The 21,104-nt window shown below is 52.5% G+C and overlaps 1 protein-coding gene across 1 annotated transcript; it reads right to left on the reverse strand.

Moving 5' to 3' along the window:
• Positions 1-738: 738 nt before the first annotated feature.
• Positions 739-19,748, reverse strand: AQP3 (aquaporin 3 (Gill blood group)). Its single transcript, XM_044443932.1, has 6 exons — positions 19,589-19,748; positions 10,015-10,141; positions 8,726-8,863; positions 5,713-5,831; positions 4,597-4,814; positions 739-2,813 (listed from the first exon to the last, which is right to left on the reverse strand). The coding sequence occupies exons 1-6, from the start codon at positions 19,694-19,696 to the stop codon at positions 2,645-2,647; spliced, it is 879 nt and encodes a 292-aa protein (XP_044299867.1). The 5' UTR covers positions 19,697-19,748; the 3' UTR covers positions 739-2,644.
• Between the last annotated feature and the right edge of the window lie 1,356 nt (positions 19,749-21,104).

Raw genomic sequence — 21,104 nt, forward strand, 5'->3', positions numbered from 1 at the left:
AACGCCAGCCTGGCCGGGGAACTCTCGGGCGTCTCGTTCAGAAACGAGCATGTCATGGACAGCAGCACATTGCGAGAGGTTCCTTCAGCAGGTCTCTCCAGATCTGGACAGCCAGTCAGACATCCGTGTGACTGGGGCACAAGACTTCATGGGCATCCTCATGCTTGATCTAGAACGGAGCCTCAATCTGTCCCCTACAATACCAGGCTGGCCTTCTGCCTCCAGGCGTCCTCAACGGTTCCCCATCGTGGCTCCACAAGTAGTCTTTGCCACACTTTCCTCCTCACGTATGTTTAGACCTGCAGCTGGATTGAGTTCTAGTAGAATCGGGGCCTTCTTTGTGGTGGTCTCTCCCACACAGGCTATTATCCCAAGTGAAAACCAGCAGGCCTGTTCCCCTGTAGCTCTTAGGAAAGCAGCCAAAATATTGAGCTGCAGATTTATCATAACATGCATTTATAATTTGTATGCCATTTTGGACTCTTATCTTTAGATGGTTGTCTTTATATTTTGGGCTTCTTCTCTTTTATTATTGAATTTATCCTTTATGCTATCGCTAAAGTTAATAAATTGTATGATATCCACAGGATTTTCAGGTTGGACAGGAAGAATTTAATGCATTAATTGGTATGGGGAATGTTGAACAGTAGATGATCTGCCTTTTCCACTGTCAACATTTTTATTACGAACTGATTAGCAAATAAAATAACCCAGAAGCAGCAAGTATGCAGTGTTTATATGAATTTATTTTATCTTAAAAAATGTAAATACAATACAAATGGTAGAGACTTTACAAATTCTGCAGGATCTATACGTCCGGTTACAGGTATGCATCAGATTGGAAAGCCCAGGTACAAGGAAGTTTGTCCTCTCTTACAACGGAACCTTTCCCCCAATGCACTTCTGTCCCCTAATGAAAAAGCTGAGGCACCTTTTCAATGACCTGCGGATTAACACTGAGGGACTGGAGTGTGGGGGGAATGATTTGTGCTCCCCCCAGAAAAGAAGCCAACTTGGTGTCATCTGTTCCGCCCCTCCACAACTCCAGGTGGTGAAGTTGACCAGGCGGCCAAGTTGGCATCACAAATAGATGAGCTACCTGAAAGCACAGACCCCAAGCCTATGCAGGAAGCAGGACTTTGAGAAGCAGGGCTGAGGAGGGCCCTTAGCTGCCTGGGACTGTGGGGAGCCCTCGGGAGTCGTCGGAGACAAGATTCACCCAGGCTGTGGTAGCTCTGTGATCCATAAGAAGTTGCATTAGCTCAGTGCAGCTGGAGCGGGAAGCATGCAAACCAAGCTCTCCCTTCCCAAAGAGCCAGTGTGAGCACGGCTTCTTTTCCAGCAAGGAAGCATCCCAAAAGAAATGTTGGGCAGCCTTGTATGCCATGCGGAAAGGGTTTGAGCCACCCCGGTGTATACGAAAGGAGAGTCCAGCTTCCAAACTGTGCCATCAAAGTGCTGGTCTGCTTTTGAGCTTCCCGGAGAGGTATCTGTACAAGGAAAGGGTGACTCTGCCTAGCTGGTCCCGGGTGCCAAGCGCATCTGCTTTGCACCAATGCATGCTGGGAAGTGGCGTCCTACCGGGAATGGCTCCTTGCGGTACTTTCCTCCAGTGTCCTCTGCACTGCACAATTACCATGGAGGGAAGAATTAGTTTTTAGCGCAAGAAAAGCCTTCGGAGAACAATTCAGCCCCCATTCATGCTCGCAATTAGCGGGCTGCTGTGAGGTCCACTAATTACAAGCTTGCTCAGCTTTGTGACAGATGTAACCCAGAGGGTGTGAATGGAACCTAGAGGTCACTCTCTGGGGATGTTTTAATAAATGTGGTAAGAGAAAGGAAAGAAAAAAAAATTGGCCTGAAGCAAAGGACTTGCATGCGTGTATATATGCTTATCAAAGCTGGATGGCTTCTGAGTGGCGGGCTCCAAAGAGCCACAGGGACACCTTTGTCATGCATCTTGCACACTTCAGAACACCTGTAAATCAACGTTTTCCTCAGCGGCGGTTCCTGGGGAAGATTTGCCTTGCTCATCTCTAATCCGGAAACCCCGCTCCTTCCTTCTGTGGCCGCTTCTTCTGAGGAAATGGTTGAAAAGCTGGGCCCCTTCCCCGGTTCAAATGTGCAGAGATGGACTCCAGTGCAGCACAGTCAAGGTGCCCGAGGACTCAGGCCCGTGCGCTGATAGGCAGCTACCGCATAATCCGCTTCCCAGCCCAAACCTACCCAGTGGCCCCAGAACTAAGTACAAAGATTCGGACAAAGCCATCTCCACAGCTGCACACCTGCCGGCACTGGGCGAGGGAAGAAGCCCAAGGCGCTGGCTGGACAACAGCCCATTCTGGGGCTTTCGCCACTAGGGTCACACGGTTCCCAGCACAAGCTGAGGAAGGTCACACTCGCACAACAGTGCGCAGGCGTGCAGCTGGATATGCAACTTCTAAAGCAGAGTCAAGGGTATGCAAAGAAACCAGGGACAAAGAAAACTAACTCAATGCGGGCAAAGGAAACCCCAACCCAGAGCTCCCGCCGTGCGTCTGCCTTGTCGCTCTTCCTCTTCTCGTTGGTGATTAATGTCCTTTGTATGTGCATTCAAAAATTGTCCGTAGGCACGAAAAGGGGCAAGGCGCTTCCCCCGGAGGCCTCACACATTGTCTCTCTGCTTCACGTTGGACAGTTTGACGGTTTCCTCCTCATTGGCTTCCAGGCGTGGTTCATCGTGGCATCCGATCATCAGCTGGTAGACGGCCACGCCAGCCACGGCGCCCAGGAACGGGGCGACCACGGGAACCCACCACCAGTGCCGCCCGGTGCTGTAAGGGAGGGGCAGAAGAAAGGGAAGGTTAAGTACAGGCTCACACCGGGCACACACCTGACCCATCGCTTTCTGCTCTCTGTTCTTTACTTCAGAACCTTCTTAAAGCATCGCGCTTTGTCTTCATCTTGATCGCTCCTATTTATTAAATGATTTCTGAGCTCACTTCCAGCCCGGAAGGAGAAGGCCCTGGGCAACTCACAGTTTAAGATGTGAAGACAATGTACATATTTTAAATTATCCAAAGTTTTTAAAGGCGTGACCCTATTGATGTTTAGGTGTGGAAATGCCCTACAGCTGCAAGCACCGTGGGGCATATTCTCACTGAACATGCATAGGATAGCGCTCATACCAACCCTTAGCATTCTCAGTAATAATACTAACTCCTATCTAATTTGACTGCTGGCCCATTGGCTCCTGACCCGTGGGAGCAGTTCGGCCAACGGACACGTCCTTACGCCCAAGGGTGCAAGGGGAGGAGGTTCGGCACAAGCGTCCCCCTCGGTCCTCCACCCCTCTGCACTGCCGTTGCGCCTTCCGAAATTTCACCCACGGGAACCCCGAAGACCCTCCTGCAGAGGAGTCCTCCTGCTGGCTCCACTCCGTGGATTCCTGCCCCTGCCTTGCCAGGGCTTGCGCAGTGTGGTGAGCCATTGCGGGTTGCGAGTCAGGCTTGCTGCAACAAGGCTTGTCAAGTGGCCTGAATCTCACCAAGGTGGTTTATGCGTGGTCAAAAACCACACGGCTGGGTTCTCACTGCATCAAAAGCCGCTCTGAAACAAACGTGGCCCAGAAACTACCATGGCTGATCGTTCTGCTTGAGCCCAGCTATTAGCCGAGTTCGGACAACACAATAAATCACACTCAGTGGGTTGCTGAGGAGCCATGGGTTGGTGCGCTTTGAGAGGATCAATCATGGTGAATGAAAAGCAATCCTGGGGTTCTTGGGTTCAGACAACACACGGGTCCCACAGCTACCACTAAGCCCTCGAGTGGATCGCCATGTTGCCCAAACCCAGCCCTGGGGTTCCCTCAGGCAGCTTGCGCTTGGAAGCGGGTGCTGGGTCCCACTCAGGAAGCTCATCCTGACCAGCAGCTCTCTCGCAGCTGGCCAATTTCGGCCTTCCGCTCTCAAAAGCTACCCCTAGACAACCCCCTGCCATTTTGTGCAATAGGTCCAGAGAGTCCATGAACTGTGTGGCTCTCACGAGGTCAGGCAAGGACATGTTTACTGCTCACTGTACTGAGATAATATCCGGGCAAAACCAGGAGTGTGTCTTGACATGCCTCTCAAGGCTGCATCAGGAGCTGTTCTCGCCCTGAATCGCTCAAGGGGGTCCTGCAGCACTGAGGGAGCTCCGCTGCCAGGAGCTGAGATATTTGGTGGGTGGTCTCAGCCCAGGGCCAAACCCTGAGGCCGGCCTGTCCAAGTAAGCCGTTTACGCACCTCCATCTGGACTTGATGACACGTCCAAGGCTAGTTAACCAAGTCAGAGCACTGTCCTTACGAAGCCCCCTCTGGCCTTGTTCCGGCCTACAGATTCTGCAATATTGATCCTCCAGAGCCATCTTGTCCTGTCATTATCTTAAGCCCCTGCTCGGAGTTGCCCGGGTATTAATGCCAGGGGCACCCCAGGTCTACATCCTTCCCAACGGCCCTGACGAAGACACGCTAATGAGCAGGCGCTGCTCACAAGTGGAAATCGCCTTCTGCGCAAGGCAGGGTCACTTTCTGGCCCGGCACGCCAGCACGCGCGTGGAGAGGTGGGGAGGGCACTCACGTGAAGACCTCCGAGCCCCAGCCGGCGATGGCCGTGAAGAGGCGAGGGCCGAAGTCTCGGGCGGGATTGACGGCGTATCCAGAGTTGAAGCCCATGGAGGTGCCGATCACCAGGATGACGAAGCCGACGGTGAACGCCTCCAGGCCGCGGGGCACGGGGTTGTTGTAGGGGTCCACAATCGCCAGGACACAGACCAGCAAAGCTGCGGTGCCGATGAACTGGGAGGGGGGAGAAGACGAGGAAGACCATTTGTCTGATGGCTCGCATTTGACTTATATCCCACTTTTTCCTTCGGAGCTCAAACCAGCCTACATCACTCGCCTCCTGCTGCGCTCAGTTTTATCGCCACAACAACAACCCTGTGAGGTAGGCCTGGCTGAGAGTCTGTGTCTGGCCCCAAGTCGCCCAGCTGGCTGCATGGCTGAGCGGGGACTCAAACCCACGTCCCCTGAGCCCCAGTCCTGCACGCATAACCACTACACCACCCTGGCTCTGCAGTATTAGAGAAGAATTGCAGCATTATAGAAGATCCTTTCAAGAACTGAAGAATCTGAGAAGAGCCTCCCTGGAACAGGCCAAATTCCACCGTTCCATCATTCCCCCTCCCCTCCAGCATGGCCAATCGTCAGGGATGATGGGAGGTGTAGTCCCAAACACTGGGAGGGTGCCGGGCTGTCAAAGGGTGGATCTATTCCACCATTTTGCCTCCAAAATTCCCAGACAACTGGCTCTCAGCTGGATGCAAGCAACAGGCAAAGAAAGAGAGTGGTGTCTTTCGCCTGTTTTCTCCTAGCATCGCATCTTTAGGGCTATACTGCTCCTGTCCAAGAAGGTTCCATTTAGCTATTATAGCAGGTATTCCACCACGGGTGCCTCATATGGCTGGCAACCTGCCATTTTGAGTTGTAGCTGTGCCCACTGTTGACTGGGGCTGGTAAAGGCTTTGGAGGGACAATTCGGATCTGAGAAATGGCACCGACAGGGTAAACCCTGTTTCTTCCAGAACCGCTGCCATGACCCAGCTCAGTTCATGCTGCTGATTCTAGGCTGGAATTACAACACCAAGGGGTCCTGCGCAGATCACCATGTGACCCCGAACCAGCCTCCAGCTCTTACCTGGTCAAAGAATCCGTTCACAGAGTTCAAGTGCTCAGACGGGTAGGTAGCGAAAATGCCCGCGGTGCCGTTGGGACCCAGTACCAAAAGCTGGTTCCCAGCAAATGCCCAAATGGCATCTGGAAAATGAAACACACAAAGGTTTGATCGGAATGGAGGTGCCACCGCATGAGCGTCATTCTAATCGCCCACTAGAGAAGCTGAATCCTGCATTGGAGGGGGAAACGAAGGGCAGTTTAAATCCAGTTGTTTCTAATGGGGAGACTTAGGCGCAAACTCATAAATTTTAATATTGAATATTATTGAATTTTATTTGGCCAGGGCGGCTTATTTTATATTGTATAGTTGTATTTTATTTTAATGTATATATTTTAATTTCTACTTATGATACCTAACTTATTGTTGTAAGCCGCCCCGAGGCTTTGGCGAATGGGGTGGCATAAAAATGTTTTAATAAATAAATAAATAAAAATTCTCCCATCGAAAACAATGGCCCTCAGAGCTCCATTGCATCCATCGCTGGCCCTCTGCTGAGTTCCATGGGACTGCACGGAGACAGCTTACAAGAGAGATGCCCATTCCTCTGCCCATTGAAGTCAAGAGGGCTCCCAACAGAGCAGAAGACCGAGTATTCAACGTCTCTCTGTTCTGGAGTCTGGTAGCCCTTTCGGGATTCAGGCTCCATGCTTCCTGGGCCAGAATCCCTCCATGGATGAAGGGCCTGCACCTGCCTGCTTCAGAAATCTGGTGCTTGCTCCTCCATTCCTTGGGGAAAATGTAAAAGTCGGCCTGGTTGTGGAAAAAGGGATTCGCTTTCGCGGCCGGAGCTCAGGTGCGTTCACGGCCTGGACTGGGACAAGGGCGTCTGACATTAAGGTAAGACAAGAGAAAGACCAGACCAAAGGGCCACCGAGTCCAGCATTCTGTTACCCAGGGACCGACCCACCGCCCAGGGGTCCCTCAATCACACCCCTTGCCCAGGTCCCCGGCAGCTGCTCCACCAGACCAGATCCTGGAGCCACTGGTCCTGCACTGGCCCTTCACTGGCGCTGCCTCCGAACGGTCTCATTAGTTCCTAACAGTCAGATCGCGAATGATGATGCAGTTGCTGACTTCTTATTATGCACCGTGCATTACCTGCTGCCTTGCGTTGTCAGCACAAAAAGAAGGTGCCAAAGTTCATCTGTGCGCTAGGTAAGCACATTCCAAGGCCGTGAAAGGATCAGCCGCTGGATTGCACCCTTGTTAAGTTATATGAGCCAGGAATGGCAAGGGCCACGGGTCCCAAACTCTGTCAGCTTTTGCGATCTGAAATCTAGTTCATCGCTAGCCATAAGAGCTCTTTTTTAAAAGTGTGCATCAAGATTTTTATGTACCTTGGCGCACCTCCCTGTTGAAGGCATTTCGTCTTCCCGCTTGCAGACATTATTTATTTATTTATTTTTGCCTTCAAAGGCCGCTCCCTACTCCTAATGGAGTATCAGTACTACTATTACTACTGTTTGTATTTATATCCTGCCTTTATTACCCTTGGAAGGAACCCGAAGTGATTTAAAATGTTCTCCAAAGAGTTTCATGGTCAAGTGGAGACTAGAATCCAGAATGTTTATATTTTTGATTTATAATTACTTTAACTTATGTTGTAAGCCGCCCCGATGCTTCGGCGAATGGGGCGACATAAAAATGTTTTAATAAATAAAAAAAATAAAGTCCTGAGCCCCCGTCTAGCCCTCGCAAGCTCCTCCACACACTGGCGCTCATTGAATGTACACATTCCCACAAACAATTCTCCCAATATGATGCAGTTTAACATTATCTGACGAACACACACAAATTTGTGTTCCCCTGACTCAAATATGCACATTTTTGTAGGCATGTTGGGGCACTTGACCACAAAATCTGGAAAACTGCCAGCTTTAAAATTTTAGTTCATGTTATGTGTTGAAAGTGCGAGACTAAGTAAATTCACATTAACATGCGAGAGGAACCGATTTCTTCCCACCCCTGGTTCTGGGCACTTTTATTGTGGGACCTTTTATTGTGGGACCTTTTATTGTGCAATCACATATTATTGTGCTCACAGGAGAGTCAAGACAGAGTCATCTTCGAAGTGTGACCCTCCCGTTTCCTCATGCTGCATCTTTCGTCTCTTTCATTACCAGGAAAACTTGGCTAAGATAAAGAAGGTGGAATAGCTGCCAGGAGCTCTTCTGCCCACCAGAACCAAAACCCCCAGCCTGGAAGTACCGTCGGTTAACAGATCCGAGGCAAAGAGACAGACAAAGCCCAGCACTGGCTATGCAGCAGGGAGAATGCAGCTTCTGGCCCCGGCTCGTTGGTTGGAGCTGGGAAGGTCCTCAGCCTGAGAACTTGGAGAACCAAAAGCAGTTGATCTGGGCTGGATGGACCTCAGCACATAAAACAGCTCCGTGAGCTTTATTTCAAGGGGAGAGAGCAGTGATTTTTTTTTAAAAAAATGCAAACTGGCTCGTGCATCTTTCTGGCTTACTCTTGCTTTCTGGCAGGAATTGGGAAGTGCAGGGGCCTGACCTGGATCTCAGGACATGATAAGTCATGCGCTCTAAGCTTGAGCTCTGAGCCACTCGTTGTGACCACCAAAGGAATATACAGACGAGACGAGGCTGCTCTCTCCAGAATCACCCAAAGACCGAGTCTCCTAACACCTTTAGGGAGAAGCCATGGTGACTTCCAGATCCCCTTATCAGGCTGTGAAGGGAGGTGGCTCTTTCCTTGGGGTCATTTGGGTTCAAAGCAAGGGCGACCTATCTGGCCAAGCCCAAGTCACCATGAGCCAAAACCGCACCAGGTCCCCACACCTTCATGCGGGAGAATTTCCCACTGTCTTGGGCCACGTAGCTCAAAGCACAGTCTCGGCAGCAGACGTCTGCGAAAGGCTTTCCCAAGCTTGCTGCGAGAAACCGAGCTCCCTATGAAGACAGAAACTTAGCACTAAAAGCCACAGATCGCTCCTCGCCTGGCATTGGCCACTTACCAAAGTACAAGCCAAAGACGATGCCTGCCCCGAGGAACGCTCCCACGGTCTGCGCAATGGCGTAAACGGGCAGCTTGATCCACGGTTCCCGGGCCATGAGGCACATTGCGAAGGTGACTGCCGGGTTCAAATGGCCGCCTGTGAAATATCGGAGAGTTAGAAGCCGATCTTTTAATTGTCGGGCGCAAGTTAGAGGGAAAGGGTGCCCCTGGCCATGTTACTGGGGGGAGCTGCCAGGCCTGCACGGTCCTTCGAGGCCCCGTGGCAAAGCTCGGGGGAAACAGCTGGCATTCGCACACCACAATGGAAGTGCACAAGGTGCAGGTGGAAAGAGTGCGCCCCTGGAATGCAAAAGCTGGAGTCTGTCTGAATCACGCCTGAGACTATTTCAGGGCTGATCTGTCATGAAAGGTGGGCAGGGTGTTTCTGGTACGTCCTTCGTTCTAGTTCTGTTCTCAGGCAGAAACTTTGCACTGCCGGCTCTTTCTCTCACCCCGCCTTCCCTTGGTGGTGGAAAACCCTGCTTCAGCCTGGATTGAGTCCACGCGAAGGACAGCACAAGACAGAGCCTTGAAAACCGATGGCTGCAATACCAAAACCTGGGGAAACCTTGCACCGAGCGGCCGAGGTCGGCTGACAGGGCAGAGGGGCACTGAGCTCCATCCGCGACCTCCAGACTCCACCCACTGGCAGCACCCTTGGGATCCTCCTCTCTTTAGCCCTGTCCAGGTGCTGTCCAGCCAGGAGAGTTCCCTGGACCAGACGGTGGTGTGCACAGGAATCAACCTCATGGGCTGTGGTGACCCCACGCAGCCCAGTCTGACCCACATCCATAACAACTTCAAATAAACAGAAGGGGAATTTCTGCCAGATGGAGAATGACTGGGATTGACTGTCTAATTATTGTTTTATTGTTACTGCGATTGTCATCATCATTGTTTGCCATTTCCTTCAGTCATTGCATCTTTTCCAGTCATCCAGTTCATGCTTTCAGTCCAGTCTTTATAAAGAAAGCTACTACAGAAGGCCATGAGGGGGATCGTTCGGGAGGTTGTAAATGTGAAAACGGACGCATGTCTATTTGAAGTTCACTGGGGTTTTAGTCACAGATCAGTGAACCTTAAAGGTTTGCTCTCAGCTCCTTGAGAACATGAGAATTTTCTGCTTGTGGGCAATAACATTTCTGTGGACAGAAGTTCCACTAGGGAAGTTCCTCTTTGCTGTTGAACAAGGCCAGGTTCTTCCACGTGCATGGGAGACAATCGGACCCATAAATCTCCTGTCCATACCTGAAACCTGTCCAGCGATCAAAATCCCAAGTGTCACAGCAAAGCCAAACGCCAGGTTGACGGTCAGAAAGTGTCCGTGGCTTCCTTTGCTGAGCACAATCTGCGCCACAGAGCCACAACCGAACATCTGTAGGGAGAAAACAGGATCTCGGTCAAAGCCCATTGGGTGGGTTTCTCCTCCTTCTGCCTCGCATTGAAAGGTACAATTTTCTTTCTCAAGATGCTTCCAGGCGAGGCTGTAATGGCCCCATTGCTTTGGCTCTTCCATGGAGGGTCAACGCGCAACGCCCATGTGCAACCCCCCCACGTCCTTCTGCTGTTGCTGCTTCCCCTTTTTTCTCTTATAGTAGAAAATCCATTAAGGAAAAGAGAGAACAACTGCACAACGCCAACCACGTAATAGTCGCAGGAGCCCAGCATCTGGAGCCCCCCCCCCCCGACTTCACTCGGGGGAAACCAGCTTGGCGTGCTTATGGCAAAAGCCGCTTGTGCACAGCGCTGACGGGTCAGAAGCCAGTGGCATCACCCACCCGCCCTTTTCCATCATACGGACGGCATGTTTCAGGACTCTTGCGATTGCTCACCCATACCAGGTGCTTTACCCGTAGCATCTCCACCGCTTTTTCAGAATGGGGATAATGAGCTGTTTGGCTTTACTGCAACACTAGCTTGTGGCTAGAAACATAGAGTGGGTCAGAAGAGGTCTCCCGGGCCATCTAGTCTGACCCCCGGCTCCAGCCAGCTCCACTCATGACATCTCTGCCATGTGCATGTCCAGCCTGTCCTTGAGCACCCTCACCGTTGGGGCTTCAACCACCTCCCGTGGGAGCCCATTCCATACCCTCGGGGTCCTAACCTCAAAAATGGAGGCCGGATGACGGGAGAGTTCCCCTGCCAAGCCCTGAGTTCTCTCGGGTGTAACCCATCAGGGCCTGGCGCCTTTGTAACATCCAGAGCCCTGAGGAGCTCCTCACCTTCGGGTGGGGGGACTGTAATGGAACTCTAACGTTGTGTAATGGAATCTAATGCTGTGTAATAGAACTTATAAAAAGGCAGAGAAAGGAAACACCTGGGGGGGGGGAGGTGTGCAGGAGCCAAACCTGATCCTGCAAAGAATCCAGAAACAGAAGCCCTGAAGTAACAATTTAAATTGGGTTAATTACTTTGGATAGAGAAACCCTATCACTTAGAAAAGGGGAATATGAGTGGGGGGAGGCTGCACAAAACCCCGGAAGTCACTGGAAGTGGGGAGCGTGGCCATCTTGAGACCTCAGACTTTCTGTTTGCTGCATCATCACCTAGGAAGGTTTTTGCAAAGCTCAGCCAAACCGCCAGGCATAAAAGCAGACTAGCGATAATGTGCTTGCACAGCTCAGTGCAATCTTTGAGATCTGGATCTGGTAAATGTGCCATAGACTTTTCTGAATCATGTGGCCCAGGCATCCCAGAGAGTCCAGTGGAGCCCGACTGGTGTTGGCAGTTCGGGCAACTGGATTTCACATTCCCTGATACACCGCTGGAATTACTCTAGTGCAGGTCTTTGACTTTACGTATCTCGGAGTACGGCATCTGCACAGGCTGGATTTATCCGTAGGCTTGCAGAAAAGAGCTGCTGTTTGCCCAAGCTCAGTTTGCACTTAATGCGGCCTGGCCCTCTTTGCTTGGTGATTCATCGCCTTCCTCCTCCTCCTCCTCCCCGCACTAACTCTTGAACTGTATTTCTCCCCTTGCAGCAGAGGACAGAAACACCTGCGTGGTTCTTTGCCCTTGAACTTTAAACAAATATGATCCCTGAATCAATACACAGATGCACACAAGAGCACTTCTCAGTTTTATCTTGGACTAATTCCACAAGAATGTTATCTTTCTGAGAAACAATCTTCCTGAACGGGAAGCTGAGATGGCTGCGGCACTAAACCCAGCTTATTACCGCTGCAGGATGAGTCGAGGCTGCCAAGGAAATTGGCTCACCCGGAGCCGTTTGTCAAGTTTTAGGCTGTCGCAGGGATGGCTCCGGGGAGAAAGGCCATACGAGGAAGTGGACAAAACATGACTAAATGGAGGATGAACAGAGACCCCCAGGCAGTCTAGAAGTGAAGGCATTTCTTGCGCCCCGGCAGCTGCCCCTAAGCTCTCAGTGTGTTAAAGTGCTGCGGGTTTCGCCGGACATGATACACGCACATGAACAACAACACCCTTCCAGCTCTCGCACTCCACCAGAGCCAAGCAACGGCATCGTCTTCACTCTTCCTGCACCCCCAGCTCGGCCAGTTTCCTTTCTGGAAAATATCCCGCAAGGCCAAGCACTGCTAAGAGGGTGACTTGAGCCCTGAGGCGAGACCGATCCAGGCCTGGTGGTGCTGGAGGAGGCAAGTCCAAATGCCCCCCGGGCGCCCCAGGAGGGCATACGAGGAGTCTCTCTGCATCAGACCAGGGTCCGTCCAGTCCAGCATCCTGTCCACTGCATGCCAGCCAGCTGCCCAGGGGAGACATATGCCATGTTCCCCAGCCATCGGTGCACGAGGCCTTTTGCCTCTCCGTCGGGGCAGACCGCAATCCATCAGGAGGCACGAAATGGACAGGAGACTGGGCTGCTCCGAGCCGTACCAGTGGGGCTTGCATGCAAGCACCTCCTCGTGGGCTGGGGTCCAATGGGTCGGATCCCCCCATTGAGTCGCCCCTAAAACTCGCTGCAACCCTCCGCCTCCGACAGCCATGTCATCTTGCACGATGGCGCGGCCAGGGCAAGGGGGCGCTGTGGGTCCACGGCGTGGGACTCCATGCGGTGCACCGCTACGGGACTCCAGGAGTTTGCACATCTGTCGGCCTCCACATGGCAGCGCAAGGGGTGTCCGTGGGCCCCGGCCCACCCTCGAGCTGCCCCGAAGGAGGACGATCCTGGATGTCCTGCTCACAACTCTTCTTTGCCCTTTGTCCATTGGTCGAATACCAATTCATGCAACCTGCCAAAATCAGTCTGCCGGGCAAGTTATCACAAACAGCCCGACACAACCATAGAGGAAATACAGCAAAGGCTGACCTCGAAAGAAGCTGGGCTCCAGGCCCGTTGCCTGAAATCCCCGCGCACACACCATGAGGCCTTTCGTTTTAAGGTTTAAGCAGAGTATAAAGGAGCTCGAATCCTAGAACCAAGAGGTCTGTCATGGCCAGCGATGGGTATGGGCCAGCGGTGCAAACAGGACAGACGGAGCTGCCCAACTGAAGGCTCTTTCATAGGTGCGAAAGCAGCAGGTGAAGCTCATATTCTTAGACTGATGGCACGCTTCTGAATTTTTTGAGGAAGCATGTTTGGAAAAGGTTTTTGACTTCTCAAAATCTGGAAGAGGATTGAAGTCAAGACATTTTTTTAATTTGCTTGGTGAGCTGCAGGTGAGAAAAATGGGAGAGAGGGAAGGAAGGAAGGAAGGAAGGAAGGAAGGAAGGAAGGAAGGGGAAATGGGAAGTGGAAAAGGAAACTAAATTTTGCTCTGTGAAATACAAAAGGGAAGGTGGCAAGTTATCCTGGAAAAACATGGTGCAGATTTCATGTGTCTTCTTAGCACCTTTTTTCTGGGTGGGTTGGCGGTTTTCCTGGCCAGCAGTCCTTGGAATCTGTCCTACCTCCCTTCCGGCATACCCACAGCTGCTGTTACGTGCCAGCCACCTCCAACGTATGGCTTCCACAGAGCAATCCCGTTCTAACTGCAGCAAGAGGGTTTTGAGCACGTTCTGAACGTCCCTTGGCCGAGAATAAGAAGCATGGAAGTGGAGCTCAAAGAAACGGGCAGGTGCGAGAGTTTTCTCAGTGCAGCAGCTGCCCTCTGTCATCATCTCCCCGACTTCCTGTGGTTCCCCTGTTCCTATACATCTATTCACACACCTGCACGCACACCCCAGCATCCTTCTACCGAGGTGTGAGTTGTTCAAAATAAATTCCAAGCCGTTGGGATGCCACAAAAGGAGACCTCGTTTCAATCAACTGCAGCCGGAGCTCCCAGCCCGAGCCACGCGGCCAGCGTTGCCTCTGCTTGGGGTTTAAGAACAGCCAACCCAAACTTTTGGCCAAGTGTGCCTGATTTAGGGAGACTCTTTTCCCCCAAAAGAGCACTTGCCCTGTTCTTGGGTGTAATAGCTCGTCTCTCCATGACCAGATTAAATGGCTTAAAAGATTATCCCTGGCTGGCTTTGCCCTCAGAAAGAGTTAGAGCTCTTCTTCCGTGGAGGAGCAGACCTGGGAAGAATCGCTTCCCTCCCTCGAATTAGGAAGGCACCACCCGGCTGTCCTAATTAAGGACAGGGCAGCCCTAACGGCAAGGGAAGGGCATCATCCTGCATCCCACACGCTTGCCTTCCAGCTCTCCTTGAGGAGTTTTGGAAAATGCCCCTTCTTCCTCCTAGATGCCACTCAAAAAGGAGGTGAATGTTGCAGCAGAGAGAGAGAAGGGGATTGAGAAGGTTTCAGTGCAAGGACTGCTAGGCAGTTTGTCCCAGCTGGGAAGCAGAAAGGCTGGCCAAAGAACAAAGACATTTCCTGAAACTCGGCCAGGGTCCAGGGTCCAAAGATACACGGCCCGCTGGCCAGGGCACCAAGGGGCCCTGACCGAGCAAGCTCAGCACACCAGTTTGGCAGAACGCGTGTGAGCTGCACCAGTGCGGTGACTCGGCCCGGGACGGGCCCTGCCCTCTCTGCCTCTGCAGGGGAGCCTGCGCTTTACCCACAGCAAGGGGACAGGCGCTCACCCGCCCTACACAGGCCTTAATCCCGCAGCCACAGGTATGGGATGAGCTCCCAGTCCAGGTGCCATGTACCAGTGGCCGCAGGATCACTTTGTCCACACGGCATGGCATGTGAAGGGGGGTCGGTGATGCAGGAGCGGTTTGGGGTGTTGTGTGGCAAAGCAAGGAAGGGGGGGAATTCAGCCTCCTGCGTCCCCTGCTTAAAAAAATTCAAGTGAGCAGCGGCTGCGTTGCTTAAGTGCTTCGAGAACTGAGGGACCAGGCCCATATGAAACAAATCTGCACAGACTTTACGTATGCAAATGTTTAGCACTCGCTCTCCCTGTAATCAAGTTTAGAAATAATGACTTTAAATTTCACAGAAGGCAAAGCCAGACAATCCATTTCTCATCTAAATTGTGCCAAATAAAATAAATTATTTGTTTAATTAGCACCCCAACCTGAGATCAACCTAAATAGCCATTCCTTTTCGGTTGCCAAGAATTTGCAGTGGGCACCAGCAGGTGTGGAAAAAAATGCGCAAACCTGACAGGATGCGAAGTTTGATTGTCCTAGAGGGGAAAGCCTGCATTAGAACTCATTTTGCCATTGCTACCCCACCTCACACACACACACAGATGTACACAACTTTAAATGCCACACAGGGCATGTGTTTTGTGTATGTGTGCACGTGTGTTACAGTACATGGGGATCGGGAAGGTTAACCCTTCCCTTCCCAGGCATGATCCTCCTGGATACTTGTTTGTGCATAGAGATTAAGTGGAGGGGAGGGGATTCTGCTGGCACTCATGAATATTCAGTGTCCTGAGTGGGGATTTGGTTTGCAACACCTCTGTCAAGCAGGGGTGTCCGACCTTTTGTCTTCTCAGGCCCACATTGGAAGAATTGCCTTGGCCGCACATTAAATACACAATCAAAAACTGGTGAGCAAAAAAAAGGGTCTGTGCATGATTTTTGTGATATCCGCCAGCACAGATAAGCAAAAAACGATCATCCTAAGGGAGCCTGCCTACGCTTATTTTGCATGACATTGCAACACGACGTTGTCATCCACGAAGTTCACACTCAAGAACGACGCAATCGAGTCACCAAAAAATAGCAAAGAATCTCATAATGTTTTAAGTCAGTTTATGGTTTTGGGTTGGGCCGCATTTATAGCCATCCTGGGCCGCATGCGGCCCACGGGCCGTGGGTTGGACACCCCTGAGTGTAAAGCAGTAGGAGGAAAGTCCTGCTGTCTTTGACCTTGAATCTTTTGCTTCAGGAGAGGAGTTCCAGATCTGATGTGACCTTCTTCACGCTGCCAGCCCTTTGAAAGACGACAGCAACAGCCCGGGTGGGAGGCAGTGGTCCCAGGCTCTGCGCCTCCAGTGCTCTGGTCAAGATCCCCGCCCTCCGGAGCTGCCACATCCTGGGGAGGGGCGCACATTAAACTCCCCCTTGCTCCCTCTCCATCCCCCGCCTGGAGCACATTGCTAATACTGTGGCGTCTGGCCTCCCAGGGCAGGTCTCCTAGGAAATGGCTTTCTGCGCATCTCCTGTTTGCACAGGGTTTCAACTGGCCTCAGCGGAGCTGTGGAGCTGTGCCACGCAGCCCCACCTTGCCGAGCGGGACGGGCGCAGGAGACAGGTAGACGAGAACCCGGCAGAGAAGTCCTCCTGATGGTCACGGCCTGCCACGCGCTGCTGCACCGCACAGACACTGCTCCCCGCAACTTAGGATTCTCAGCATCTCATTCATTATTTTTAAAAGGTGTTTCAGATGGAAGGAAGCAATTTCCTAGCTGGAAATAGATCCCAGCATGTGAAGCCTCTTTAGCAAGAAGGTCCCAAGGAAAGCTCTCCACCTGGAGCATTCCAAGGTTCTTTCATTTGCCAGAGGAAGCGATACCATCTTGAGTGCATGATTGCTGGGTGTGGGTGACTTCATTAATTAAATCTGGCACCTGAGAGACCCAGCAATTGCTCAAGGCCCTCGACAAAGGGAGGGAATTCTCAACAGGGCTTAATTTTGGCTGACTAGTTGAGTTTTGCAGCACAAACCTGGGACTCGGGTGGAGTCTAGAGGCATTCTGTGCCTTTTCTGGTTTTTCCTCCTAAATTTTTTTTCCAGGTTATGAAAAAGGTTGGGAGCTGTCGTGGGGAAACATGGGCGTGTGGAGGGTTCAAGGCAAGCACTGTCCTGACTCTCTATAAAATTCTGTTGCACGAGGGAAAGGCCACCTGTGCATTCTGGATTTCCGTTAAATATTTTTAATATAAAAATACCAATCATCTGCCTGAAACTGATTAGCCAAGCACCTCCTCAATTAGAGTTGCAGCCTTAATTCATTCCCACCCAACAGATTCAATTCTGTTACCACATCTCTGGCTCAAACCAGAACCAAAACCAAAACTAGAACCGGAACAGAGGGTTCTCAGGACCCTCTGAAGCCTCATCTCCAGCTTCCCCCAGCTTGGAGGCTCCCAGGGGTGTTGGACTACAATTCCCATCATCTGCACTCAACACGTGGGCCAGCACGCCTTCAGAAATGCAAGCTGCTAGGAGGCAGGAGCCTGCCTTTTCCCTTACGTTACTCAGTAATTTGCCCCGAGCATTGCTGGGTCCGTCGGAACACGCAAACCAGTCGCTGCCCACCCAGTGCGGTTTCCCTGCGCACCAAAGCAAAACGAGAGAGCAAAGCAAAGGCGCATGCGTAAAAGAAGAGGTGTGAGAGAGGATGCAAAGGTCCCCCATGGGCCCACAGCAAATGCGTGGCGCATGCCAGATAAGGTCGCCGTCACCTATCCAGGCGACATTGCTTGCATTCTTCAATGCATCCAACCAAAGACAAGCGGCTCCCAAGGATCGCAAAGGCACCCAGGAGAATCAGGAGCATGCAGAAGGGACGAGCCAGCGGCAATGCAGAGATCGGTGAGATACCGCCAGGGAATTGCCCTTGGCAGGCTCACCTTGCCTTTTCGGAAGGGAGCGCATCGTCGATTTTATTGTTATCGCTGCGGGCCAAATATTGCTTTGTTTGATGGATTGCTGGCGCACGAGGCAAGGCCCCGCCAACGAAGTTAATCAATGGGATCAGTGTGAGCTCATCACAGGAGAATGAAAGCTAGGGATGTCTCGCCAACATTTGGAAAGCGATACCCATCACGGGCTGGAGAATACGATGCCCCTCCGGCTTATGGGAGGGTGGTGAGAGAAGGCTGGGGAAAGTGGTTTGCCATGGAAAGGGACCAACGGTGGACTGGCACTCGGGGTGGGGGCTTGGGGTGGGAGGCTATGCAAGCCCGATCGCATTTTGACTATGGGAGGGGAGGGGGCACTGTCCTGGTCTTTCCGCAAACAGCCAAACGCTGGCCGACGCCCCCTCCATCGTCTGTTCGCCTCCACTTCGGTTCCCGTTCAGATTGGCAAAGGAGGCGAGTTCCGCCGAGAGCCTGCATCTCCAGGCCTTTCCCCGTGCAGTTTCTCTCAGTGTGTGCCGAAAGCAGGCACTTAAGCAAGTGTTTACAGAAGAAAGCACTTTAAGGAGCACCCCCGTGCACATCTGCTTGGAAAGTCCTTATACAGATGGGCAAAAAACCTACACACCGTGGGCATCAGATGCCTGTATGCATAGTTTCCTAAGAAGCTGCATCTCTTGAACGCAGCAGCGGCCCATCGTCCACATCCTGGCCTGGGGAAGTCCGCACACCTGTGACTGGATGTGCTTTCTTAGCCCTTGTTGCACTGAGATTTTGCAAACTGGAGAAATGTTTGCTTCGCAGAGCTTTTTGCAGTTCTGTACAATTGAGGGGCTTCCCTCCTGTCTCCCCTCCTTACTCATATGGGGTTCTGGTGTCTTGAAAGCCGCGGGAAACCCTGCGGCTCTCCAGGCCAAGCCCGTGCGCATGCATGGGAGGGAGAGTTACCTTCTCCAGCCTCCAGAAGGCACCGAAAAGCCCTCCGTTAACCCTGCAGCTCCCCCATTAAGAGAAAAGAGCAGCACAACAGCTCCGCAGGGGCAGCCCTGTGACTCAATGCACCCGACACTTTCCTTGTTCTCCCACCACTTCTTCCAAGAAACCTGTTCATCAGGCTGAAGGAGAGAAGGCAGCAGGAAACTGAGCAAAGGCTACAAAGGAAAGAGGATGTTTGGACTCGCTGCCAAAGAAGGCAGCAGGATTGCACAAGAAATGCCTCGAAATAACTCCACGAGGTCTTTGGAGAGGCAGCGAACGGCAAAGCCACTGTGCAGGGTTAGCTCCCTGTTTCCACTCCCCCACCCCAACAATAAAAAATTCCCCCTCTTTCAGTATGGATATCTGTACTTCGACTTGACTTGGAGTAGGGACTTGACTTTTGGGGAGCAAATTTGTCTGGCGGGCAAGTGTGCAAGATTGCTAGCTACACAGAGCACTTCAGCTCCAGTCATAGAGTACATGTTTGCTTAAGTCCAAAGCTTGCCTTTTGCAGCGCATTTGATCTTCGAAAAATATTTCATTTTCAATCATCCCTTGCTTCTAAAGTCACAACCCTCACAGGCACAAACAGAGGATTTTTTCCCCTGAGCAATCCCCATTAAAATGAACGGTGTTTGCCCAAAAGCACAGCTCAGTCTTCCAATCTCCCTTTCCCTTCAATGGGGCTTTGTCCAGGGACCCTCTTCGCTCACCTGTCCCCTTGTTCCACACCTGTGAGTTGCCCCAAATCAAAAGCAGTCCTTGCAACCTTCCCCACAGGACTCTGACCTCCCCTCAGTATTTCTGCAAAGCTGCACCCACGTCCCTGGACACGGCAAGGAAACAAGCTGCTGCTTCGCCCCATCCGCACCCAAACCAGTGCTCCCAGTTCACGTACCACCAAGATCAGGGTGCCCAGGCATTCGGCCAGGGCCTGCCGGACGAGCTTGTTCCTGATCCTCAGCCTCTGCCCGACGGCTGCCAGAACGTCCTTCTGCCTGCTCATGGTGCTGGATGGTCCTGCCTAGGCTTGGGGAAAGATGAGGGAGTCTGCTCCTTGGCTCTCGGTGGCTCTGGAGAGCGTCCCACACCTGCCTGGTCTTATAAGCACGTGGAGAGCCGCTGCAGGTCCCTCCCCAAAGGAGCTCCACGCCTCCCAGCTTCTCCGCAGAGTTTCCCCCGCTTCTGACAGCAGAAGGCCAAGTGGGCGGCTCACTGGAGGTTTGTTCTGGCGCTGCCTCTTCCCCCCTTCCGATGACTCACCGGCCACACCCCAGTTCAGGATGGGTGCCTGAGTTCATGCCAAGCAGCACGGCCGGCCGCCCCGCCAGGCGTGGCTCCTTCCAGGGATGGGTCAGGCCGTGCGCTTTTCCCAGCCAGGCTCGTGGGGACGGAGCCCACTGCCTGCCTGGGCAAACAGAGCGAGCGATGCTGCAGCTCCAGGATTGCCGGGCCGGGGAAGGCGGGCCGGGCCGGGCTGGCCCAAGGGGAGGCTCGGAAGACAGCGTGGATTCAAGGAGGCCCGGAGGAGGAGACCCACCAGTCCAGCCGGATGTCGAGCAGACTGGGGTCGCAACCGGAGCCCCCCACCCCCCGGCTATGGGAACGTGGGGACGAATAGGGCACAGCTCCCTGAGCATGTGCAGAAGGCTCTTGGCACACACATTATGCGGAAGGAGTCTGCCTCTCTGGGATAAAGGGGCCAGCTTTGCATTCATTGGCCCGAGCAGCAGAACCTCGCTTATTTTCATGCGTTACACAGAAAGAGAGTGAGTCAGAAGGGGCCTCCTGGGGCATCTAGTCTGACCCCCGGCTCCAGCTGGCTCCATTCATGCCATGTGCCACGTGCATGTCTAGCCTATCCTTGAACACCCCCATGGATGGGGCCTCAACCACCCTCCGTGGAAGCCCATTCCATACCCTGGGGGTCCTAACCGTCAGGAAGTACTTCCTGGCATCCACTCTAATTCTTGGTTCCCTAAGCTTTGCTCCATTAGAACATTCCACCCTTTTTTTCCTTCCAAAGAACTCAAGGCAGCTTGCATAATTCACCTGCTCCAGTCAATCTTACCCTCGGAACAACAACCCTGTAAGGTAGGTTGGGTGGCGAGCCTGCGGCCGTTCCAGAGTTGGCCAGCGAGCAGAGCGGATCCCACGCAGAACCCCAGTGGTCTGGGCCCCAATCTGTGTTCTCAACCGCTGCAGCTCCCGGCTCTTTCCTTCTTGTTCCTGCTCACTGTCTGGAAATTTGGGGGTAAAGTGCTTCATGGCGAGCCACAAAACCTTTTGTAGGCCAAAGCTCTTTAAAACCTATTAGCAAAACTAGAATCAGACTCAAGGGAAAATGCACCTCTGGATACTCTGCACCTGTGGCTGGACAACTTGTGTCCATCCTTATGCACAGGATTGCAACT

The sequence above is a fragment of the Varanus komodoensis genome, unplaced genomic scaffold (assembly GCF_004798865.1).
Source record: "Varanus komodoensis strain SLA01 unplaced genomic scaffold, ASM479886v1 scaffold43, whole genome shotgun sequence".
In the NCBI taxonomy this organism is placed as follows: Eukaryota; Metazoa; Chordata; class Lepidosauria; order Squamata; family Varanidae; genus Varanus; species Varanus komodoensis.

Bases quoted from the DNA above. Each gene is read 5' to 3' on its own strand.
- AQP3 (XM_044443932.1), bottom strand. From the start codon at position 19,696: ATGAGCAGGCAGAAGGACGTTCTGGCAGCCGTCGGGCAGAGGCTGAGG. The intron at 10,142-19,588 runs GTACGTGAACTG...TTCTCCCTACAG, and splicing joins TGGGCACCCTGATCTTGGTG to ATGTTCGGTTGTGGCTCTGT. The intron at 2,814-4,596 runs GTGAGTGCCCTC...CCTCCCTTACAG, and splicing joins TGGGGCTCGGAGGTCTTCAC to CACCGGGCGGCACTGGTGGT.